Source organism: Cherax quadricarinatus, chromosome 46 (genome assembly GCF_038502225.1).
Source record: "Cherax quadricarinatus isolate ZL_2023a chromosome 46, ASM3850222v1, whole genome shotgun sequence".
Classification (NCBI taxonomy): Eukaryota; Metazoa; Arthropoda; class Malacostraca; order Decapoda; family Parastacidae; genus Cherax; species Cherax quadricarinatus.
The window spans coordinates 29662072-29688577 of record NC_091337.1 but is presented as its reverse complement, the minus strand read 5'-3'; the positions used below and the strand labels follow the sequence as shown (position 1 = coordinate 29688577).

The 26506-nt window shown below is 44.4% G+C and overlaps 2 protein-coding genes across 2 annotated transcripts in view; both read left to right on the top strand.

The window, feature by feature from the left end:
- LOC128696630 (chondroitin sulfate proteoglycan 4) overlaps positions 1-26506 on the top strand; it is an 873169-nt gene that overhangs the window by 239999 nt on the left and 606664 nt on the right. The window lies entirely within an intron of this gene.
- LOC138854026 (uncharacterized) lies at positions 12865-19410 on the top strand. Its single transcript, XM_070094618.1, has 2 exons — positions 12865-15128; positions 18159-19410. The coding sequence occupies exons 1-2, from the start codon at positions 13917-13919 to the stop codon at positions 18513-18515; spliced, it is 1569 nt and encodes a 522-aa protein (XP_069950719.1). The 5' UTR covers positions 12865-13916; the 3' UTR covers positions 18516-19410.

The following is a 26506-nucleotide window of genomic DNA, read 5'->3' as shown; positions in this document are numbered from 1 at the left end:
TTCCCATCTGTCCAGGCTTGAAGGGTGATACCATCTGGACGCTTCTGGCTGCCATCAGATCTGCATAGTTGGGGTGGCTCCCTTACTGCTGGGCATCCAGCTGTTGTGAGGCTCCTCTTGATAATGTTATTAACCTCCTCATGTCTTGCAATCTTTCCCTCGGATTTACGGCACACAAGACCATGGTACCCGAATCGGTCTGCTGCTTCACTGCCACAAATACACCTGTGTTCGGCGAGAATAGGGGCGGCAAGTCGAAGGGCAACACCGATGCGGATGGTCTGTGGGTCGAGGCGTGTGCCAAGGCTGGAGTTGGGAACAGCCAACAGAAAGTCCCCAGCATGAGGGGCTCTCACTGCCAGCAGGCGGGCTCTATCCTTCCCTGACACACTCTGAAGCATCGTTGAGGCTATATTTTCCACTATTGGACCATCCCAGTGCGATTGTTTGTAGTTGTTGGGGGGAGCAGGTCTGGTTTCTGAGCCCGTTAGATTATCCCAGATCATTGCTCCGTCAAGGAATTTTTGGTCCTGGGCTCCAATCTTGTCCCTAAGATGTTCAGGGAGAATCGCTGCTACAAGCTCTCTGGATGCAATACACGAGGACAGAAAAGCAGGTAACGCAATCTGTGATGACTTGCGGACACCAATGCCTCCTAGTCTGACTGGAAGTGTAGCTTGGTTCCACTGCCCGTCTTCTAGAGTAAGGTTAAGTACTTTCGTAAAAATCTGCCTCAGAATACTGTCATATTCGTGCAGTATAGGGTTATCATATGAAGGTGCACATCTTAGGAAATATGTCAACCTGGGCAGACTCAAGCACTTTGTGAGAAGGTACAAGGCATCGTGGGTGTCCAGATTGCCTATTCGTTGTTCCATTCTCCTTAACTCTTCCAATTTCTTCCTGAGAATTGTGTCAATGGCATTGCTTCCCAGAGGTGCTCCTAGCAAGACACTATTTGTGGGGGCAATGACTGCTGCTCCTGGTAGTTTTGATCTCACTGCATTTATCACTTGTTGACTGACTGAGATGATTTCACATTTGGATGGATTCAGGATGAGACCCATTTCCTGTCCCCGTGTCATTACCTGTGTAAGGTCATGTAGGAGGGACTCCTTTGTACCTGCTAGTGTGCCATCATCTAGGAACCAGATGTTTAGCTCGCTGGTCAGTCTGACTGTGATTTCCCTAACTGCAATACAGAAGAGAAATGGTGCAAGAGGATCTCCTTGTTGGACACCCTCCGATGATGTGATTTCATGCTCTCCAAAGAGAAGCATTGATTCCTTGCTATACCCAGCTGAAACAAAAGGGAAGAGACCAGGGAAATGTTCTTGTACTGCTGCTAATACCACGTCTCTTTTCAGGAGATTGAACGCATTCTTGAAATCTAATTTTACCACTGCATTGTCCTCAGGCAGGTTGTTGATATATGCCCTTGTTGCATGAACCGCTGCTTCACTTCCTTGAGAGACCCCAAAGCCAAGCTGGTTTGGTTGAAGCATCATGGCTGCCTGTGCACGAATACTTCGGACAGCAGCTTTGGATACGAGGCGGCGTAAGGTGTTGCCTACTGCAATTGGCCGAATTCCTCCATCCTTCTTTTTAAGTGCACAAAGTGTTGCACCAAAAAAGAAAGGTCTAATTTCATCAGGAATCAGACCAGCCAAGGAATTGTTGACGAACCTTGTGATCTCTGAAAGCAGTGTCTCTGCAATTTCCCCAATAACTGGATTAACCATTTCCTTTAAATGCTGTGGCCTTATTCCAGTGTAACCCCCAGCAGAGCCAGATGGGAACGACATTATTGCTTTGTAAATGTCTGAGTCTTCCACAATCAATGGTTCCATAGTGGGGACAGAGGTGTTGGAACTGTTGGTGCCACTGGTTTCCCTGGCAGGGTGCTTTCCTCTAAGTGCTTCAGCCGTGTCAGCATCCCTGGGAGCAACTGTATCTTCACTGGTAATAATTCTGATTGCCCCCACTGTGTTGCCCTCTTCAATTTTCTTGCTCACCTGGACTCTGACTTTTTCACTGTCAGTAGAGTGAGTGGGGGTTCTGCCTCTCCCTTTTTTGTGTTGACGGGGAAGGTGAATGAGGTTATCAACTCTAGGAAAATCTCTTAAGGATTTAATTATCATTGAGGCTAGCCTCTTTCCCCTTCTTTCCGGCACAGCTAAGCAGACATTGCCAAAAAGTAGCAAGTTGTGCCATGCCTTGATGGTTGGTGGAGCATTTAAGATAGTGGAACCATCGTTTACTTTTTTCAGGAGGTCTGTAAGTTTTCCAGCTGCGTGTGGACGGGCTGCTTTGGGAATATGTGTGAGTGTCCTCGTACCTGTTGCTTTGATTGCTTCCAAGAGATTGTCTGATGAGATAAAATCTGTTGGAGTGGGTTCAGGTGCCTGAGGTGGCTCTGGATCATCACTTTCCACAGGAGGACATCCTGAACCAGGGCAACTACCGTGTTTGCGGAGGAAACCATTAGAGTTGAGACAACGAAGCTGTAAGCATGACCGACACTTGCCTCTCCTAGTATTGCCAGCCGTGCCATTTCCCTGGCTGCTTGCTTCCTCCTGGTTGGCATCCATCTGCTAGACTAGACAATAGGAGTGGAATATGACATGCTGGGTGGGTATGGTGCGTGGAAGGTAGTGAACTTGACCGTGGTGGCCTGGTGGAGTTTGAGGGGCCGGGAGGGGAAGGGGAAAACTTCCCTTGGGAATTAGGTGGGGGAGGCGCAGGTTGAGTGGGGTTATCCCGGGGAGTACAATACACATGGACTTGCACACTATATATTGTTCACACTGTCTTACAATACACATTACTTTATTTGTTTCCCATGTACGCTATGAACAATGTGGGTATGGACACTGCTGAACCAATGTGTTTACTCACCATCTAGTTACACATCCCACCTCTTCCACCCACCCCCGTGACGTGGGGGTGGATGCACTGACTGGTCACTCCCTCGTTAACATTAATTTCACATTGTTTTTCCATAACATAAGCCTTTAAAAAGTCCATGCATCGACACAATCATTTCCACGTTAACTGGAAGCATGGTGCATGGTGCTGGATATAGATGTTTTTATATATATATATAAATATATATAAATCTTCTGTACCATATTATGTAATAAAATATTCCTATTAGTAAAATATATATATATATATATATATATATATATATATATATATATATATATATATATATATATATATATATATATATATATATAATATAAGTTTGTCCCTGAATGCTTGAGAGACGTGGTAGGAGCTCAAGACCCCAGGTTTACTGAAGCAGCAATGCAGTGGGACACCCTTGCAGATTCCTTCAGTAGACCAGCTCCTCCCAAAGAGCACAAACAGTCCCACTGGGAGAAACCGATCATGGAAAAAATCGCCAACACAATGCTCACCAGTGCTTCAGGAAAGGACAAAGCTCGTCTCATGGTGGCGAAGGAACCACACTTAAGAGATTTCCTTCTAGCTGTTCCCAATTCCTCCCTGGGCACTCGACTCGACCCACAGGCCATTTGGATTGGTGTTGCTCTTCGCCTAGCCTCCCCCCATCCTCACCGAACATAGGTGTATTTGCGGCAGGGCGACAGCTGATCAATTTGGACTTCATGGTCTCGTGTGTCACACAGCAGAAGGGAAGTACGCTAGATATGAGGAGGTCAATGACATGGAAAGGTCAATGGATGGAAAGCAGATTGCCTGGAACTACATCTGTGCCGCTACATTGGCAGACCAGTGCACTAGTCAAGAAGATTGTCTCTGAAATCTTGAGAGACGTAGTAGGAGCTCAAGATCCCAGGTTTACTGAAGCAGCGATGCCATGGAACAGACTTGTAGACTCCTCCAGTAGACCGGCTCCTCCCAAAGAGCATGAACAGTCGCACTGGTACAAACCTATCATGGAAAAAATCGCCAACACCATGCTCACCAATGCTTCAGGAAAGGACAAAGCTCGTATCCTAGCGGTGAAGGCACCACACTCAGGAGATTTCTTTCTAGCTGTTCCCAATTCCTCCCTGGACACTCGACTCGACCCACAGGCCATTCGGATTGGTGTTGCTCTTCGCCTAGCCCTTTGGGCAGGATGACAGCTGATCAATTCGGACTTCATGGTCTCGTGTGTCACACAGCAGAAGGGAAGTATGCCAGGCATGAGGAGGTCAATGACATCATAAAGAGAAGCCTCGCCACAGCCCGTTGCCCATCTCAATGGGAACCCCAAGTGCAGAGGTCTGACGGAAGTCAAAAGCATCCTGATGGAGCCACTATGCTACCCTGGAAGGATGGAAAGCAGATTGCCTGGGACTACACCTGTGCTGCCACATTGGCAGACACCTACTTGCCATAATCCATAGCTGAAGGGTGTGGAGCTGCCAGCCACAGGGAGACGCAGAAGATCCGCAAATATGAAGACCTTCCCCCTTCCTATAACTTCATCCCAATAGTGTCGGAGACCCTTGGAGCATGGGGCAAGTGTGCTCTAAAGTTCCTCAAAGAGCTGGGTGAAAAGTTCATCATAGAAACCAAGGACCACAGAGCAACCAGCTTCCTCTTTCAGAGACTCAGTGTTGCGATCCAGAGAGGAAATGCATGCAGCATTCTGGGCACGTGGCCCACCGCTGGGTAGCTGGACGAAGTATTCAAGATGTAGCTTTGAGCTGTTATCTAGCTTGTTTTACTTTCTATTGTATTTTTGTGAATGTTTTATCAATGTATTTTGTTTTTAAATAAAATATGTATTAAATATAGGGGGTGGTAGGAGAAAATTCTCAAACAGCTTCAGGGAGAACCTCGAGTTTTCCCTGAAGCAAGTTTATTCTTTTCTCTGAGGACGAGGGTCCCCAGGACAGTTCTAGCTTTGGTACCTCCCTATATTATAAATATATTATATATATATATATATATATATATATATATATATATATATATATATATATATATATATATATATATATATATATATTTATATATATATATATATATTGGCGTTCAACAGGGCTGTGAAGCAGCTGCGCAGCACGAGTATATGTCAACATGTTCAATGAAAAAGCCTTGTTCAAACTGGATTTTGCCAACGCTTTCATCTCAGTCAAAAGGAATGCTGCTCTCCAAGCCTTCATAGAATCGTGTGACTTCCAAACTATTGTTTGGGGACCATGAAATTGACTCGTGTGAGAGTGTGCAATAGGGGGACCCTCTCGCCCCCTTTCTATCCTGTTTGGTCATCAAGGAAGTCGCAGAAGCACTCTCCAGCGAGCTCAATATCTGGTTCCTGGACGACGGTACCCTAGCTGGCACAACAGAATCTCTCCTAGAGAACATCAGTAAAATTAAAGACTTGGGAGAAAGCCTGGGCCTTTCTTTAAACCCCACCAAATGTGAAATAGTTTCTACCAATCGACAGATGATCCAGAATATTAGTGCCGTTTTACAGGAGCACGAGCCATTGATCCAGCCAATAGCACTCTCCTTGGTGCTCCTCTTGGTTCCAATGCCATCGATCTGATCCTAGAAAAAATTCTCAGACCTGCGAACGATGGAAAGCAGGATGAAAGACATTGACACACACGATGCCTTCTACCTACTCACCAGGTGCCTGTCAATCCCAAAACTTACCTACTTTCTAAGATGCTCCCCGGCCTTCAGCAGTCCAAAACTCAAGGAATATGACTCTCTCCTTAAGACCATGCTAGAGAGTGTATTGAATCTTTTCCTTGAAGATGGACAGTGGTTGCAAGCTCACTTCCGGTCAGGCTTGGGGGCTGGGAGTACGCAGATCCTCCCAGATTGCTCTATCAGCTTTCCTATCCTCTTCCAAAGCATCAAACGAGTTGATAAGACAAATTCTTCCTGATAACCTCAGTGACTCAGCAGGAATACAGGACCCTAGCTATGCCAGTGCCATCACTTAATGGGAGACTCTTGCTGCTCCAGCACCAAACACTGGTGCAGCACTGGTTCACAAACAGTCAGGCTGGGATGGCCCAATCACTGAAAAGGTGCTTGCCAACATGCTCAGGGCTGCAACATCAGAAAGGGAGACTGCCCATCTCCAGGCTGTGAGTGCATATCACTCCGGGGACTTCCTCCAAACAGTTCCCATATTGGCAATGGGAACGTGTCTCGACCCTAAGACCCTCCATATTGCAGTGGCTCTGTGCCTTGCTGCCCCAATTCACACGGAATATATGTGTATTTGCGGCGAAGTGCAAGCAGACCAATATGGTCTACATGGTCTTAACTGTTCCAAAACCAAGGGCTGGCATGCAAGACACAATGAGGTCAACGACATCATAAAGAGAACCCTTGCTACAGCTGGATGCCCAGCTGAGAGGGAGCCCCGATCACTAGCAGCCAACAATACCCACAACCCAGCAAACCACCCTGACCGGATCACCATCTATCCTTGGAAGAGTGGCAAGCTCTTAGCATGGGACTATACCTGTGTGCCCACACTGGCTGACTCCTATATCCATCACAGTGTCGGGCGACAGGGAGGAGCTGCTGACCACAGGGAGGAGTACAAGATCAGCAAGTACAGGGACATAAGCCAACAGTATCAATTTGTCCCAGTGGGATCAGAGACCTTGGGATCATGGGGAAAAAATGTCACACGTTTTCTTAAAGAATTAGATGAAACAAAATAGTTAAAGGCTGCAAATCATAATATGATTCAGTGAGACATCAAACATACAAATAATTGACAGCTCTGATGAATTGCTTACAGATCTGACATCCAACTCTGAATTAACTCCAGCCTCACTTTGAAGAAGAAACTGACTGCGTACCCATATACTGTCTCCGGCCCAGACCGGTCGAACCCCATATTCACTGAAGAATCCCTCACACATGCCCACTTGTGAGACGCATCTCTTCTCCTTTCTCCGATCAAACTCCCCATATTTTTGATAATTTCAATGCTTTATTGGCTCTGTGCAGACTATACACGATCTCTGTATCTTCTCCAGTTCTGATATTTCTCCTGTGTTGAACGGAGCCGTCAACACAGAGAGCACAGGCAGTGTCACTATTGTCATTATTTCACCATGTTTTGAAAGTTTTCATTACCCATCCATCGTCTCACTCCACCATTAACTTCGTTTTCCTTTCCTTCTTGCTTCCTCTTCCTTTCATGATTTTCTTCCTTATCTCTTCCTTCTCCCGACTTATCTTTACTCTCACTCCTTCCCGGTCCCTCTCTTCAAGATGTCAGTCATGGTAGCAACCAGATGCGTGAGACACATCGCTGTCCCACCGCTAGTCACACTTAATATATATTTCTTTGCATCATACATGTATGTATATACTGGTCCATTTGTGTTTGCGATGGTTGTTTTCTGGCTCCTTGAGTTTTGTCATACCTAACCTTTAAGCTGAGTCTGGAGTTTGTGGCGTGAACCTCACAGGTACAGTTAAAATCTTTCTCACAGAAGTGAGCATCAAGTTCGTGTAACTGGGGATATTACTTAATTTACTTTCCATGCCTTGAGATTTTTGAATGGCCGCCACTTCCAGGTTCCTGAAGTATGTGAGCCGGTATTAATCACCCACTTTTTGACGAGCCTGGCCCATGGCCGGGCTCCAGGAGTAGACTCTTGGAACTCATCAAAAGTATATCAAAGACATGCATATCTCAAGACCTGTTTAAACAAGGTCATAAAGTAAAGAAAATTTAAGAGAAAGTGTTATTTGATATTTTATTTAAGAATTCGTGTCAGCAAAGTTACAATGTGAGTATTTTGGGATGATATTCGTTATGACTTTACATTACATCACTGGATATCATTTTTTCTGATTTATATAAAAGATAATATAAACTTATTTAAACCAAAGGTTATTAACCTGGATAACCAGAAGGAAGCCAAGTAATGTGACTTATGGAATTAAAGTCCTTTCCTAGGATGTGAGCGAGAGCACCCAAATAAGAGAAGCACCTTATTAGTGTTAGGTAAAGAGAGGCCAGTGCAAAGAGTCATACTATGGTATAAGTCTGCTTCAGCCCAAATAAAACTGAAATCCTATAGGTTGGCAAACGAACATCCTGCAGCACTTAGGTCATCTTGTAATCCCTCTTATATGTGTTCCCTGTAGCACTTAGTTCATCTTGTAATCGCTCATGTGTGTGTTCCCTGCAGTACTTAGTTCATCTTGTAATCCCTCCTGTGTGTGTTCCCTGCAGTACTTAGTTCATCTTGTAATCGCTCCTGTGTGTGTTCCCTGCAGTACTTAGTTCATCTTGTAATCCCTCCTGTGTGTGCTCCCTGCAGTACTTAGTTCATCTTGTAATCCCTCCTGTGTGTGTTCCCTGCAGTACTTAGTTCATCTTGTAATCCCTCCTGTGTATGCTCCCTGCAGTACTTAGTTCATCTTGTAATCCCTCCTGTGTGTGTTCCCTGCAGTACTTAGTTCATCTTGTAATCCCTCCTGTGTATGCTCACTGCAGTACTTAGTTCATCTTGTAATCCCTCCTGTGTATGTTCCCTGCAGTACTTAGTTCATCTTGTAATCCCTCCTGTGTATGTTCCCTGCAGTACTTAGTTCATCTTGTAATCCCTCCTGTGTGTGTTCCCTGCAGTACTTAGTTCATCTTGTAATCCCTCCTGTGTATGCTCCCTGCAGTACTTAGTTCATCTTGTAATCCCTCCTGTGTATGTTCCCTGCAGTACTTAGTTCATCTTGTAATCCCTCCTGTGTATGTTCCCTGCAGTACTTAGTTCATCTTGTAATCCCTCCTGTGTGTGTTCCCTGCAGTACTTAGTTCATCTTGTAATCCCTCCTGTGTGTGTTCCCTGCAGTACTTAGTTCATCTTGTAATCCCTCCTGTGTGTGTTCCCTGCAGTACTTAGTTCATCTTGTAATCCCTCCTGTGTGTGTTCCCTGCAGTACTTAGTTCATCTTGTAATCCCTCCTGTGTATGCTCCCTGCAGTACTTAGTTCATCTTGTAATCCCTCCTGTGTGTGTTCCCTGCAGTACTTAGTTCATCTTGTAATCCCTCCTGTGTGTGTTTCCTCATGGATAATAATCAGCGTCTAGAACGCTTATTTTCTAGAAATAAAAGACAAGTTACCTAAGATCATCAGCAAATTGAGAGACAGCAAAGACAGGTAAAACTGTTATATATTCAATGTGTAAGTCAAGACGAACATTACAGAACACGTAAATAGATATTCACATTGTGTCGGTATATATTTATATTCCATCGTAATGCACTACCCTGTCATCAACTTCACTACACATTATTCTATCATCCACACCTTCTTCATCCACACCTTCTTCATCCACACCTCCTTTATCCACACCTTCCTCATCCACATCCTTCTAATCCACACCTTTATTCACACCTTCCTCATCCACATTTTCCTCATCCACACCTTCATCCACACATTCCCCATCCACACCCTCCTCATCCACACCTTCCTCACCCACACCCTCCTCATTCACACCTTCCTCATCCACACCTTCCTCATCCACACCCTCCACATCCACACCCTCCACATCCACACTCTCCTCATCCACACCTTCCTCATCCACACTCTCCTCATCCATACCCTCCTCATCCACACCCTCCTCATCCACACCCTCCTCATCCACACCCTAAACATCCACACTCTCCTCATCCACACCCTAAACATCCACACTCTCCTCATCCACACCCTCCTCATCTACACCCTCCTCATCGACATATTCCTCATCCACACCCTCCTCATCCACACCCTCCTCGTCCACACCTTCCTCATCCACACCCTCCTCATCCACACCCTCCTCATCCACGCTTTCCTCATTCACACCCTCCTCATCCACACACTCCTCGTCCACACCTTCCTCATCCACTCCTTCTTCAACCACGCCCTCCTCATCCACACCTTCCTCATCCATACCTTCCTCATCAACACCTTCCTCATCCACACCTTCCTCATCCACACCTTCCTCATCCACACCCTCCTCATCCACACCCTCCTCATCCATACCCTTCTCATTCACACCCTCCTCATCCACACCCTCACCATCCACACCCTCCTCATCCACACCCTCCTCATCCACACCCTCATCCACACCCTCCTCATCCACACTTTCCTCATCCACACCCTCCTCATCCACACCTTCCTCATCCACACCTTCATCATCCACACCCTCCTCATCCACAACTTCCTCATCCTCCCCTTCCTCATCCACACCCTCCTCATCCACACCTTCATCATCCACACCTTCCTCATCCACACCATCATCCACACCCTTCTCATCCACACCTTCCTCATCCACCCCTTCCTCATCCACACCCTCCTCATCCACACCTTCCTCATCCACACCTTCATCATCCACACCCTCCTCATCCACACCTTCCTCATCCACCCCTTCCTCATCCACACCCTCCTCATCCACACCTTCCTCATCCACACCTTCATCATCCACACCCTCCTCATCCACACCTTCATCATCCACACCCTCCTCATCCACACCTTCATCATCCACACCCTCCTCATCCACACCTTCATCATCCACACCCTCCTCATCCACACCTTCCTCATCCTCACAATCAGAGAAAATGAATGCACATTCCAAATGGATTTTATCCTACTTTAAAATTCCTAACGTTTGTGATAAATTACCTGAGTAAAGGAGCACCAAGTATTGTATTAGTTCAATAAAGCCTTGACGTCTCTCTTTGTTGTATAAGTTATAAAAGGACTCACGAAATCGTAATGACTCAATTGTAAACAAACCATACCACGGGCGGAGTTAGAACCCGCTATCACAGAGTCATAAAACTCCTAGACCGACGCGTTAGCCACTGGGCCAGCTTGCCACAATGTGACTCTCTGATCGCGGGTTCGACCCCCGCCCGTGGTATGTTTTTTTTTTTAAGTAATAACAGATATCATCCGAATAATGAATGTGACTGTAATAGGAGTGCAGTCCTGATGAGACTTACAGTCTCGTATGAAACATGAAAGTAGATACATTGCAATGTAAACAGATTGATGAATGTAGTAAGAACAAAAGAACAAGAAAGAAGGAACACTGCAACAGGCCTAGTGGCCCATGCAAGGCAGGTCCAATTCTCCCACTGGCTTAAGCCAATGTCTTGACCTCGTGAGTTAAGACACGTCACTTAATTAAGGGAGGAGCACGGCATCCGACCTAGTAGCACAAGCTAGTCAGGTCCAACTCACACCCACTCATGTGTTTATCCCACCTTGTTCTAAAACTACACAACGTTCTAGCTACTATAACGGTACTCGGGAGTTTGTTCCACTCATCCACAACTCCATTACCAACCCAGTGCTTTCCTATATCCTTCCTGAATCTGAATTTTTCCCAATTAAAAGCCATTGCTACGAGTCCTATCTAAGTTAGATATTTTTAGCACGCTATTTACATCCCCTTTATTAATTCCTGTTTTCCATTTATACACCTCAGTCATATCCCCCCTAATTCTACGCCTTTGTAGAGAGTGCAGATTCAGGGCTTCAGTCTATCCTGAAAAGGAAGATTTCTGATAAGTGGGATCAACTTAGGCTTGAAATTTATTCTTCTATAAGCCATCAACCGAAGTTTAAACTAATATTGAAACATTCAGTAAATTTTATTTTGACTTTCTTGGACATTAAGTGCTTAATTATGCAACTTGGAGTAATATACATATAGGACAATTACCTACATGTTATGTCGTAGTATCTTATTAGTTATGATAAGACGCCAGAAATCTTCAGTTGGTATTCTGATTACATTTGTATTCTGAATTAATTCTACAGGTAACATTTATGGGGACTGATCTAAAATTTACCTTAAGGCGGGTTCAAGGGATAAATCCCCCTCGGCTCACTCCCCCACCAGGCCTCATGGTGGAAAGATTGATCAGTCACGCTGTTACTGCTAGCTGCACGCATTCCAGCATAAGCTCCATAGCCTAGTTGATCAGAAACTAACTTATGTAAATTAGGTAAAAGGACACAAGTGCTTTGTCAAGGCATTACAAACAATACATGGACACAGAGGGTATATAGAGGCTTAAAGTGAGGTGCAATACTAGTGGTGGTAGTAGTAATATTAGTTGTATTATTAGTAATAGTAACATTAGTTGTAGTAGTAATACAATATGGTAGAACAATCAACTTGCACATGAGTGAAAGGTTATAAAAGTTATTACTTGAGTAGCATAAAAATAGGTTAGACAAATATTTCTGTTAGTTGTTGAGAAGGTCTGTTGAAACAGACCTCTGTTATGTACGAATGATATATAATACCGACAAGATGAGATTAAGACACAGGTGCAACATCTGGGTATTTTTATTGTAGACGTTTCGCCATCCAGTGGCTTTATCAATACAAATTCTAGGACATAACTTGCACCTGTGTCTTAATCTCATCTTGTCGGTATTATATACCATTCGTACACAACTTGTCAGACACTGCAACATCATGGAATCTTAATTCTGAGGACATGTACATAACCTTCACGACTACGACAACTACTACTACAACTAACCCATCTCTTTGGGAAGGACCTACTTCCACTGGGGAATCCCGCCTACCAGTGACTATGCCCTAGTCTGCTACACCTGACGTTACTATATAAGCGCCAGGCTCATTTCTTCTGCTTCAGAATCTCCACGACTATGGTGCTCTTCGCACCTATTCCTAGGTTGAGGGACTGATTACCTCATCTTCTGTACATAGTTCTACTGTCTTTAAGTTATGTCCTAGAATTTGTATTGATAAAGCCACTGGATGGCGAAACGTCTACAGTAAAGATACCCAGATGTTGCACCTGTGTCTTAATCTCAGACCTCTGTTATGTTCTTGTGTATTAGCAGGAGAGACTGTGATAATAAGGTTTTTCTTTTTTGAGGAGGATTTTTGCTAATACTTCGGAGATGATGAAGCTCTGTTAGAAATAGCAATTAATGATGATTCAAGTCATTTACATCTACGGAAATTAGGTTCTCTAATCACTAGCTGGGCGTCGTTGAATTTCATGCAGTGACTGGCGGAATTTCTTGTGTTGTACGCAGGCGTTGCTCAAGTTATCGTTCCTACATGCGTTAATGCGTTCACTGTGACGCGTTTCGAGGTTGCAGCCTCCACAAGGTATAATGTAAACTCCTGCATTGACAAGTTCATTGTGGTTCAATTTTGTCCTTGTGTGGCATGCAAAGAGTACGTAACCTTTATTCGGCGCATGGACACACCCTCATTTACAGGCTATCTCCCCCAACCAGCGAACCAGGTTGCTAAGAGTTGATGATGGGGCCCCATCGTTCAACTAGTGACCAGGTTCTAGCCAATAAGAAGGTGGGATTGACAATCGCAGAGGTTATGTGGATACCGCTCTCCTGTCTGCCCTTGTCATTCCCACTCTAGAGCTGGTTGAAGCACGGTGTGCTATCTTGTGGCTTCTATTTCTGCCTTGCTTACCGTGGAGTGCACTATATTTATCACTGTAAATAGTGTACATATTGCTGTTCTAAATTGGTGAAGGATAATATAAGTCTAAACTTTTTCTACTGTGTTTATTTGCTCCCATTACACCTGGGATAACAGGCCATTTGAAATCCTAGGTTGTAATATGGGGGCCTGTCCGGGAGCTGGACTTAGAGAAACGGTTGAGCTTAGGGTGAAGCTTGTAGCAGGAACATTGTGTAGCTTGCTGTTTCGCTTCGCTTTACAAATTTTGCGTGTCAGTTGCTTATGATCAGCCTTGCTATTGTGTGATCGTTCAACAGCTCGCTACTAGCTTGTTCAGTGTGCTCGCATCGCTACGGTCAATCTTGTGTGCAGTCGGCTTTGCTTGTATGCGTATTCTGCAATCGTACTGTGCATAGCTAAGCGTGTTCTGCAAATTAACGTGTTACGTTGGGGTATTCGTACTGTGCATAGCGAATAACTTATGCCACCTAGACGAGTCAGACGCCTGGTGTCGGCATATACTTTGCATAACCTACCTAAATTGTCCCTACAGCGTTGTTGGCAAATTGCTCGTTCCATTGGCATTCCCTATAAACGCACTCTTACAGCTGCGCAACTGCGTTCACTTATTGCTGACATACTTATTGAAGAAGAGATGGCACATCAAACTCCTCCCTCTACGGGAGCTAGGGCAAAAACTACTATGTTCTCGCAGGAGGAAGATGATATACCTACGGAGCAAAATGGTCAGTATAGTGCAGCTGGGTTGTCTCAGGGTGAATCAGTGTCGTTGGCACTTGAGCTGGCAAAAATCAATCTTGAGCAAACTAGGGAACAGAGAGCATTCGCAAGGGAAGAATTTGATAGGGAAAGAGAAAGGAGGCAGTTTTCGCATTCTGTAAACGATTTCAGTTTACAAAAAGCAGTACAGCTTGTTCCCCGCTTCAATGAGGCCGAACCAGAGCAATTTTTCGAAAGCTTCGAAAATCAGGCTCGAGCCTTGAGGTGGCCGGAACAGCACTGGGCAGCGTTGGTTCATACAGCATTATTGGGTAAGGCACAGGAATTTACGTCGGTATTAACTGACGCTGAATTCTCTGATTATCAAGTAGTGAAGACCACAGTGTTGGGAGCATATACATGTATCCCAGCTAAATATCGTAAGACCTTCAAATTGAACAGGCGGCAGCTTGGTCAATCCCTGGTGGACTTTGTGAGACAGCAAACCAAAGCTTTTACCAGCTGGTATAAAGCGAGTGGTGTCTCTAACTTTGAGGAGCTGGTGCAGCTTATTCTGATTGATAACCTGCTGGAGTCTGTGGGACCAGAGGTTCGTGTCTTTCTGCAGGATCGTGACTTAACCACTGCATTGGAGGCGGCCAGGTTGGCTGATACCTTCGAAACGAACCGCTCCTTGTCCGAGCGGTCCTGTCTCTCTTTTCAACAGTCTGGCGTGAGCAGAGATCGACAACATTGGAGAATGAAGTGCCAGCAGGAGGGAGAGCGTCTACGTCATCCAAATAAGTCACCTGGTGAGCCACGCTTCTCAACATATGGTCCCCCTGCGGAGAGGCAAACTACTTATGGAGCATCTCGACAACAATATCCAGAGAGGCACCAGCCAGAACGACACCACTTGCAACGTCATCAGGGAGTAAAGGGCAAGCCTGTCGTCTGCTTCAGATGCAATAAAGTAGGTCACATCAGTTCCAACTGCCCTCAAAAACCTCAACCCATCGGGAAAATCTCTAATATCCCTAGTAACATGTCCCCTAGAGAAGTAGAAAAAGGTATGGCCCCTTATTATTGCGAAAGTCTTATTTCCCTTCAGGAAAACTCAGAACCAACTAAAGTAAATACCTTTAGAGATACTGGAGCATATTGCTCACTTGTCAGAGAAGGAATATTACCCCTTTCAGAGAATACTTCCTTGAATTCCTCAGTTTTATTGGAAGCTTACGGAGGAGCTATATATTCAGTTCCTTTGCATAAAATTTATGTACAGTGCAAATATTACACTGGGTACTTGACTGTAGGTATCTCAAAAGGATTTCCCATGAAAAATGCCATGTTATTACTGGGTAATAACATTACTACTGTTACTTCGTGTCCTGAACCTATAATGATTAATGCTTCTCCAGTGTTGGCCATAACTCGGGCAACATCCCAAGGGTTGTCTGGGGAGAATGTTGACCTATCCTTGGACGACTCCGATCTCGGAATAGCCACGTTGTTTTATGAGACACACCGGCCGGAGTCTCGTAAATCAAGTGAACAGACCCCGATCAAGGCTTCCTATTCCCAGGTTGCAGGATTCCCAGATGTCTCTGTTTCCATGCCCGAGGGACTGTCCTTCCGGGAGGAACAACGAAAGGACCCTTCTTTAAAATTCGCTTTTGAGGCAGCCATGGGTAAATCCTCTTTGGGTCATCCAGTCAAGTATGAAGTTAAAAATGATTATTTGGTATGCACTGAGACTGGTAAGGAGATAGAGGGCCGGCAATTATACGACAGGTTAGTGGTTCCAACCAAGTATAGACCTCAGATATTAAATATAGCTCATAATACGTCATTAGGAGGTCACTTAGGAATTACAAAAACCTTGTATAGAATCACAAAAGAATTTTATTGGCCAAAATTAAAGAAAGATGTGAAGAATCATATTAGGTGTTGCCGAGAATGTCAGCAAGTTGGGAAACCTGGACATTCCATTAAACCTGCACCTCTCCAACCCATACCTGCTGATGGAGAACCTTTTGCAGATTTAATTATAGATTGTGTAGGTCCACTACCTAAGTCAAAGTCTGGAAATCAGTATTTATTTACAATTATGGATAAAGTAACCAGATATCCTGAAGCAATCCCTATGCGTAGTATCAATACTAAAGCTATTCTCAAAGCTTTAACAAAATTCATTTCTTGTTTTGGCATTCCTAAAACTATACAAAGTGATCAAGGTACTAACTTCACTGCCAAAGCATTTAGGGAAGTATTAACTAGGTTAGGGATAATTCACAACTTATCCACTGCCTATCACCCTCAGTCCCAAGGCGCCTTGGAAAGATTCCACCAAACATTAAAAACAATGATGAGAAGTTTTTGCATGCACTTTCCGACAGATTGGGATGAATCTCTACCGTTGTTGCTATTCTCAGTACGAGAGACGGTGCAAGAGTCTACAGGGTATAGTCCGTTTGAGCTGATCTTTGGGCACAATGTACGAGGTCCTCTTCGGGTGCTCAAAGAAGGATGGATGGGAGAAGACGTAAGCTCAGCACTCTACAACCCGTCTTCAAGGTTGCAGGTGGCACGTGAGTTAGCCACGGCTAACCTAAAGATAGCTCAAAGTAAGATGAAACAGAGGTATGACAAAAGTGCACAATTCCGCTCCTTCCATCCAGGAGACAAGGTGTTGGTGCAGGAACCTATACCTGGCCACACCTTGAAAGCTAGATTTACGGGACCTATGCAGATAGTAAGTAGATTATCTGATTTAAATTATGTGGTAGCTCCCATTGGTAAGACCTCAAAAACAAAAACTTACCACATTAATCAAATCAAGGCCTTTCATACACCAGATAAAGTCCCAGTAATGACTCTGTCCTCTACCTCTGAGGACGACTCTGACTCTTTGCACTCTATCTCTGAAATTAATACTAAACTTTCCAATTCTGTCCTCCTCAAGGATCCTAGCCCTTTAATGGATGGATTATCTGAAATACAAGCAACCAATTTAACTGAGCTTCTACAGTCATATCCTAATATTTTTTCGGATGTGCCGAAAAAATGTACGTTAGGTTACCATGATGTAGATGTGGGAAAATCTAAACCAATTAAACTCTCCCCCTACAGAGCTAATCCTGAAAAGCAAAGGCTACTTCAGCAGGAAGTAGACTTCTTGTTAGAACATGGTTTAGTGGAGGAGTCATCTAGTCCATGGGCTTCACCGTGCATCCTAGTAAAGAAGGCTGATGGAGGGTTTCGTATGTGCACAGACTACCGTAAAGTGAACGAGGTCACAATTACAGATGCTTACCCTCTTCCTCGTCTGGATGACGTAATTGACTTTGTGGGTAAGGCTACTTTTGTGTCCAAATTAGATCTCCTTAAAGGTTACTATCAGGTACCTTTGACAGATAAGGCGAAGGAAATCTCTGCCTTCGTAATTCCAGGAGGTCATTATCAGTATACAGTTACCCCCTTCGGAATGAAAAATTCCCCCTCTTCATTCCAGAAACTCATCCATCAGGCTATTAAAGGACTTGAAGGCACGGCAGCATACCTAGATGATATTGTTGTGGTGTCTGATACTTGGGATCAACACCTACTTAGACTTAAAGCTCTGTTTGAGACCTTTAAGAATTCCCAATTAACAGTTAATTTATCTAAATCTTCCTTTGGCCAGGCCACTATCACTTTTCTAGGCCATGAAGTAGGTAGTGGTAATGTTGCACCTAAACTTGCTAAAGTTCTTTCGATTAAAGATTATCCAGTTCCTCATGATAGGAAATCTCTTCAACGTTTCCTAGGCATGATAGGATTTTACAGAAGATTCTGTAAGAATTTCTCAGATATTGTAGCCCCTCTTACCTCTCTTACCAGTCATAAAGTTCCCTTTAATTGGACGTCAGATTGTAACACTGCTTTTAATAAAGCAAAAAGATTATTGTGCTCTGCACCCATTCTCCTGTCTCCAGACTTCTCCAAACCTTTTTCATTACAGGTTGATGCTTGTGAGTCTGGGGTTGGGGCGGTACTATTACAAATCGGGAACAAGGAGTTGCAGCCTGTAGCATACTTTTCAGCCAAGTTCCAGCCACATCAGAGAGCTTACTCTACCATTGAAAAAGAAGCCCTCGCGCTGGTACTGGCTTTGGAACATTTCGATGTTTATGTGGGCCAGACATCGCAGGTGGTCACAGTCTACAGTGATCACAACCCGTTAGTCTATCTCCAAGCCATGAAGAATCACAACACAAGGCTTATGCGTTGGACGCTCAGGCTGCAGCCCTACAATTTCAAAATTCAGTACATTGCCGGCAAAGAAAATGTGTTGGCAGACTCTTTGTCAAGAGTCTAGTTTAATATTTTATTTAGGTTAGGATGTATTTGTGGTAACCCCCCTTTCAAGCTCTTTTTTTTTATCCCCTGATGTGGGGGTTTTTTTTTAGTGAGGGGATACGGGCTACCGTCCGCTTGTATCTTGGACCTATGTTGGCCTATCTGACTGCTGTCTCACTCTGAGTTTAGGGTTTGGCTTTTGGTCACTAGGAAAGCTGAGCTCTATCTAAGAGTGGGATGGTGGAGAGGATAGGCGGTCCCATTATTTTGTGCCATGGCGGCACGGTTACCACTGGGAGGTGGCAGCCTAATCCTGAGCCTTCTCGGGGGTGGGGGTGTGGCATGCAAAGAGTACGTAACCTTTATTCGGCGCATGGACACACCCTCATTTACAGGCTATCTCCCCCAACCAGCGAACCAGGTTGCTAAGAGTTGATGATGGGGCCCCATCGTTCAACTAGTGACCAGGTTCTAGCCAATAAGAAGGTGGGATTGACAATCGCAGAGGTTATGTGGATACCGCTCTCCTGTCTGCCCTTGTCATTCCCACTCTAGAGCTGGTTGAAGCACGGTGTGCTATCTTGTGGCTTCTATTTCTGCCTTGCTTACCGTGGAGTGCACTATATTTATCACTGTAAATAGTGTACATATTGCTGTTCTAAATTGGTGAAGGATAATATAAGTCTAAACTTTTTCTACTGTGTTTATTTGCTCCCATTACACCTGGGATAACAGGCCATTTGAAATCCTAGGTTGTAATACCTTGTTAGATACCTTCTGGAAGTGCTGGATGCGATGGCGACTCAAATGTTAGTTTCTGCAAGTATGTTGGAAACGTTCAGTGTAACCTGGCTGTTGGGAAGGATTATAATTATGTTAGAAGTGGTGTTGGTACGTGGAGAATTTAAGAGCTCTTTTCTTGCAGTCATAAATGAAAAAGGAAGGAAAATGTAGATCAGTGAAGGTTTGGTGTATGTAAGTACATTTCTCGCCAAGAAACTCAGGACTACAAATTCGGTATTTTCTCAGGAAAAATCCGATGATGATGCCTCTTTTGATCTTAGTATCTTGACTGGAATAGAAGTGTGTGTGATCATTTTTGTTGGTACGTTTACGGTAAACTTGAAATCTTAGATTGTTATTGTGTTATTGTTATTGTGAATGAAGACGTCTAGAAAAGGTAGCTTGTCATTGGACTCTTCTAGTGTAAACTGGAAAGCCGGTTCAACTGCATTGAGATTTGTTTGAGGATTCCGCACATCAAAACGTTTGGGAGTTATTATTAGGACGTCGTAGGAAAGTATTGGTTTGGAAATAGGGTAGTTGATGAGTGGAACAGTCTACCTAGTTGGGTTATTGAGGCTAGGACTTTGGGTAGTTTCAAATCTAGGTTGGATAAGTACATGAGTGGGAAGGGTTGGATTTGAGTGGGACTTTCACATCAGAGCTTATTTCTTGGGTAGCATTGAAAATTGGGTTGGGTAAATGTTTTGTTAGTGGGATGAATTGTAAAGGACCTGCCTAGTATGGGCCAGCAGGCCTCCTGCAGTGTTCCTCCTTTCTTATGTTCTTATGTTCTTATACCGTAACCAAGTGACGCTGACGGAGATGATGTTGGTGAGGTGTTCTGCTTCCAGGTGCTCCCCTTCTAGGGACCATCAGTCCCGCTTATCTTAAGCATTCAGACGACCTTCTCAACCGCATCAGAAACCTCTCCATCCGAAACAAGAAACTAAGTAGTTTAGGCGTAAGTTCTCTCTTCACTAAAGTACCCACCAGTGACAAGCTACCTTTTCTAGATGTCCTCATTCACAAAATAGATAATAATCTAAGATTTAAAGTTTACCGTAAACCTACCAACAAAAATGATCTCACACACTTCAATTCCAGTCAAGATACTAAGACCAAAACGAAGCATCATCATCGGATTTTTCCTAAGAGCATAATACCGAATTTGTAGTCCTGAGTTTCTTGACGAGGAATCTACTTACGTACACCAAACCTTCAATGAACTACATTTTCCTTCCTTTTTTATCAAAGACCGCAAGAAAAGAGCTCTTCAGATCAATTCTCCTTGCACCAACACTACTTCTAACGGTCATAATCCTTCCCAACAGCCAGGTTGCATTGAACGTTCACTTCCTGATAACTCTGTGACAAGAAATACGTCCTAACATTTCTGTGATTCATCTGAGTCTTCAACTTCCAACTGTGATCCCTTGTTGCTGTGTCCCATCTCTGGAACAATCTGTCTCTGTCCGTCTTGTCGATTTCTCTCAGTATTTTATATATCTTTATCACATCTCCCATGTCTCTCCTGTCCTCCAGTGTCGTCGGGTCGATTTCCCTTAACCTATCTATGTAGGACATTCCACTTAGCTCTGGGACTAGTCTTGTTGCAAACTTTTGCACTTTCTCTAATTTCCTTACGTGCTTGGCTAGGTGTGGGTTCCAAACTAGTGCTGCATACTCCTATATAGGCCTAACGTACACGGTGCACAGGGTCCTGAACGATACCTTATTGAGATGTCGGAATGCTAGTCCTAGGGTTGCTAGGCGCCTACATGCTGCAGCAGCTATTTGGTTGATGTGCACCTCTGGGGATATGCCCAGTGTTATACTCACTCCAAGATTCTTTTCAATAAGTGAGGTTTGCAGTCTCTGTCCCCACAAGACTGTACTCCGTCTGCGTTCTTCTTTGCCCTTTCTCTCAGCCCCGTCCTCTATCTTCATCAGGCCCTTCTTCTGTTACCATCAGCCCCGTCCTCTATCACCCTCAGCCACTTTCTCTTACTATCAGCCCCGTCCTCTATCAGTCTCAACCCCGTCCTCTATCACCCTCAACCTCGTCCTGTACCACTCTCAACCCCATCCTCTATTACCCTTAGCCCCGTCCTCTCACTATCAGCCCCATTCTCTATCACCCTCAGCTCAGTCCTCTATCACCCTCAGCCGTCCTTTATTACCCTCAGACCCGTCCTCTCACCCTAAGTCCCGTCCTCTCACCCTCAGTCCCGTCCTCTCACCCTCAGCTCCGTCCTCTCACCCTCAGCCCCATCCTCTCAACCTCAGCCCCATCCTCTCACCCTCAGTCCTGTTCTCTCACCCTCAGCCCCGTCCTCTCACCCTCAGCCCCGTCCTCTCACCCTCCTGGAGGTTACCTGGAGGTTATTCCGGGAATCAACGCCTCCGCGGCCCGGTCCATGACCAGGCCTCCCGATGGATCAGGGCCTGATCAACTAGGCTGTTACTGCTGGCCGCACACAGTCCAACGTACGAGCCACAGCTCGGCTGATCCGGCACTGACTTTAGGTATCTGTCCAGCTCTCTCTTGAAGGCAGCCAGGGGTTTATTGGTAATTCCCCTAATGCTTGATGGGAGGCTGTTGAACAGTCTTGGGTGCCGGACACTTATGGTGTTTTCCCTTAGTGTACCAATGGCGCCCCTACTTTTTATTGGGGGCATTTTGCATCGCCTGCCCAGTCTTTTACTTTCGTAGGGAGTGATTTCTGTGTGCAGATTTGGGACCATTCCTTCCAGGGTTTTCCAAGTGTAGATTATGATATATCTCTCCCTCCTGCATTCCAACGAGTACAAGTCAAGTGCTTCCAAGCGTTCCCAGTAGTTAAGGTGCTTGGCAGAACTTATACGTGCAGTAAAGGATCTCTGTACAATCTCTAGATTTGCGATTTCGCCTGCTTTGAATGGAGATGTTAATGTACAGCAGTATTCCAGCCTAGAGAGAACAAGTGATTTGAAAAGGATCATCATTGGCTTGGCATCTCTCGTTTTGAACGTTCTCATTATCCATCCTATCATTTTCCTTGTACGTGCGATCGTGGCACTGTTGTGATCCTTGAAATTGAGATCCTCGGACATTACTACTCCCAGGTCCCTTACATTATTTTTCCGCTCTATTGTATGGCCGGAGTCAGTAGTATACTCTGTTCTAGTTATTATCTCCTCCAGTTTTTCATAACGGAGTAGTTGGAATTTGTCCTCATTGATCATATTATTTACCGTTGCCCACTGGAAAATTTTGTTTATATCCTTTTGGAGGTTAACCGCGTCCTCAGCAGATGACAGCCTCATGCAGATCCTAGTATCATCCGCAAAGGATGATACGGTGCTGTGATGTATATCTACGTCTATGTCTGATATGAGGATGAGGAATAAGATGGGGGCGAGTACTGTACCTTGTGGAACAGAGCTCTTCACTATGGCAGCCTCCGATTTAACTCTGTTGACCACTACTCTTTGAGTTCGATTTGTTAGGAAGTTGGAGATCCATCTCCCCACTTTCCCAGTTATTCCATTAGCTCGTATTTTATGGGCTATTACGCCATGATCGCATTTGTCAAATGCTTTTGCAAAGTCTGTGTATATTATATCTGCTTTCTGATTTTCTTCCAGTGCATCCAAGGCCATATCATAGTGATCCAATAGTTGTGAGAGGCAGGAGCGACCTGCCCTGAACCCATGCTGCCTTGGATTGTGCCGATTTTGGGAATCCAGGTGATTTGCAATCCTGCTTCTTAGCACTCTTTCAAAGATTTTTATGATGTGGGACGTCAGAGCTATTGGTCTATAGGTCTTAGCTAGTGCTTTGCTGCCACCTTTATGGAGTGGGGCTATATCTGTCGTTTTAAGTGATTGTGGAATTTCACGAATGTCCAAGCTCCTCCTCCATAGTGTACTTAGGGCACACGAGAGGGGTTTCTTGCAGTTCCTAATGAAAACAGAGTTCCACGAATCTGGGCCCAGGGCTGAGTGCATGGGCATGTTGTCAATGGCTTTTTCTAAATCTATCGGAGTTAGGGTAATGTCGGAAATCTGGCATACATTTATGGAGTTATGTGGCTCATTCATGAAGAAATCATTTGGGTTGTTGATCCTCAGACTGATTAGTGGCTCACTAAACACAGAGTAGTACTGGGATTTCAGTATTTCACTCATTTCCTTGTTGTCATCTGTGTAAGTCCCATCCTGTCTGAGTAAGGGCCCGATACTAGATGTGGTATTTGCCTTGTTTTTGGCATATGAAAAGAAATATTTTGAATTTCTTTCAATTTCACTAATAGCTTTAAGCTCCTCCTGCCTCTCCTGGTTCTTGTAAGAGTCATTTAACTTAAGTTCGATAGTTTTCACTTCCCTGGTCAGCACCTCCTTTCGTGTATCAGATATTCTAGCACTCCTGAGGAGCTCAGTGACTCTTCATCGTCTTCTGTAGAGGGAGCATCTTTCTCTCTCCAGTTTACTCCTGCTCTTCTTCTTTCTTAGGGGAATATGCCTAGAACATGCTTCAGCTGCCAATAAGTTGATCCTTTCAAGGCACTGGTTTGGATCCATGTCATTTAAGATATCTTCCCAACATGTTTCGTTTAGGACATGGTTTACCTGGTCCCAGTTGATGTTCTTCTTGTTGAAGTTGTATTTTGTGAAGACACCTTCACAGGTACATGCATTCTGCTGATCAGGACCCCTATGCATGTACGTCTGGACTTCGATTAGGTTGTGATCGGAATTAGTTGTTTTTTATATTATGTCTCTTATCAGGTCCTCATTATTTGTAAAGATAAGGTAAGTGTGTTTTCTAGTCTTGTTGGCTCCACTATATGCTGGCTTAAGGTGTGTTTTTCGCAGAGACTTAGTAGCTCATGTGTGACCTTTCATCTGCGTTACCTCCAGGGATTGTTTCAGTTATAACATAATTTGCTACATTCTTCCATTTTGTATGCCTTAGGTTGAAATCACCAAGCAGTAAGATGTTTGGGGATGGAGCTGGAAGGTTTTCTAGACAGTAATCAATTTTCAGTAGCTGTTCCTTGAACTGTTGTGAGGTTGCATCTGGTGGCTTATATACAACCACAATGACTAGGTTTTGGTTCTCGATCTTTATTGATAGAACTTCAACTACCTCATTTGTGGTGTTCAGCAACTCCATGCAGATGAGGGACTCTTTGACATATAGGCCAACCCCCCCTTATTGCCTGTTCATTCTGCTGCATCTAAAAAGGTTGTAACCTCTTATCCATATTTCACTGTCAAAGTGATCTTTTGTGTGAGTCTCTGTGAAGGCTGCAAACATTGCATTAGACTCCTCTAGAAGTCCACTGATAAAAGGTATTTTATTGTTGGTGGATGGCTTAAGGCCCTGTATATTAGCAAATATGAACGAGGTTGTATTCTGTGTTTGTTGGGGGGATTTTATTATTGGCATCAGTAATTGTAATTCTGGAGGGCCATGGGTGGCCACTGGCTGCGCCTCCAGTCCAACAACGCTCCAAGGTGGTGGACTATTTTTGTTATTTCCTTACATTTTCTTTTTCCGTTTCCTGCCACTAAAAAATCACCTGGAGTTGGGTTGTTGTAGCTACCCTTGTTTGTCTTGTGGGGTCCGTGCCTCCTGGTCCCTTTTAGATGGTATGCAGGGCAGTCGATGTTGTAACACTGCTTCTGGAGGACCAAGGAGTGACACATTTTTGGGTGAAAGAAAGTACTGGAAGAAGAACGACACACTCCTTTAAACAGAAGGTCGTTACATTTTTTGGGATGCTCAAAGTTGCATGTCCCATTTTTTTTCCTGATATTCCATGCTTACAGATGCCCCAAGCATAATATTTGCACAAATTCACCTTTGGTTGAGAATTGTTGGGAGGTGTGTTGTCAATTTCTGCAGGTTCTGGGACCACTATAATCCTCAGTATCCAAGCCAGGGCCACCCCGTCCTGGATTGTTGAGAATTAGGCCTTACCTGCTGTGTTCATTATAAATATGTATAATGAACACTTAGCTGATAAATGACAGCAAATCGTCTACACAGCCGTCCCTGCAGACGAGGTCTAGATGCTGTCGAAACCATCACAACAGTGGGCTGTCAAGAGATACAAATTGTAAGTATATTACCCCTAGGGGGTGTTATGTCAGCATATTTCATTCGATGATGGCTGACATACTTACTTGTTTGGACTCAAAAGTCCACACCTTACTGCCGATTATAGGTTGATTACAAACTCCTTGTGACTCAAGAATTGCGCAATCCCCCGATCTACAAGAAATTCGTAACATACCTTGCTCTTTGTAACGTGAGCTATGGTGTTCTCAACACCTTCGACAGATATCGGTGACTTGATAGAAGCTGAAGTGTCCTTGGATGTCCACGTCTTCCATTGTCTAGGAAACGCACACTGGTACACTATGTTCAACAAGATTAGTTTTTATTGTTCACAATGTATCACAAGAGAAGCTGATCACACTTCTCTAAGTGTTTATTGTGTTGTGTGAGACACTTTATTCACACTAACGCACAGATCAGTGTCCTTTGCTGGTTATCCTGGCGTCAGTGTCTCGTAGTAGAGTCAAAGTTAGTCTGCCCGACGCCCCAGCGCTCCATGCCGTCACTGGCCCCAGCACAAAAAAAAAAACGCTGATCTAGTACCTTGCATCCTTGTCGTCACCTCGATGAAGCAAAGCAGAATGTTTGTTTCTTGCTGTCTTAATCATAGACAACAATGTACAACTTTACTATGGTAATAAAGTGGGAGCAGGATTTTCCTTAATTGTCCTGCTAAAGTAAGAGATGTACTGTCTCTTATAAAAATACACGTTGCAACACCCCTGCAAGGAGCGGAGGTCACTTGATTACGCATACGACATCTGTGATCAATTACTCACTCTAGCAGTAAACAAGACGCTCGCCCCTTCTGAGTGGCCCCTCAGGGCTGAAAGGGGCTGAAGGGGGCTGAAGGGGGCTGAAAGGGGCTGAAGGGGGCTGATACCCCCCTCCTGGAGAAAATTTCTCCACACTGGGGGGCGGCGGAGGTTCGCTGCAGGTGAACTATTCATCACTTAACATTAATTTGATTTTCTCACTCGCCACCACTGCTGCTTGTCTTTTCTGAACAGCTTTAGTCTGTGTGGTTTCTGGAGAATCACTAATTTTGTTTTCAACACTGTGTAATTCTAACGGCACTAGTTTATTTATTGTCCGCTTATTCACTACACCTTTGC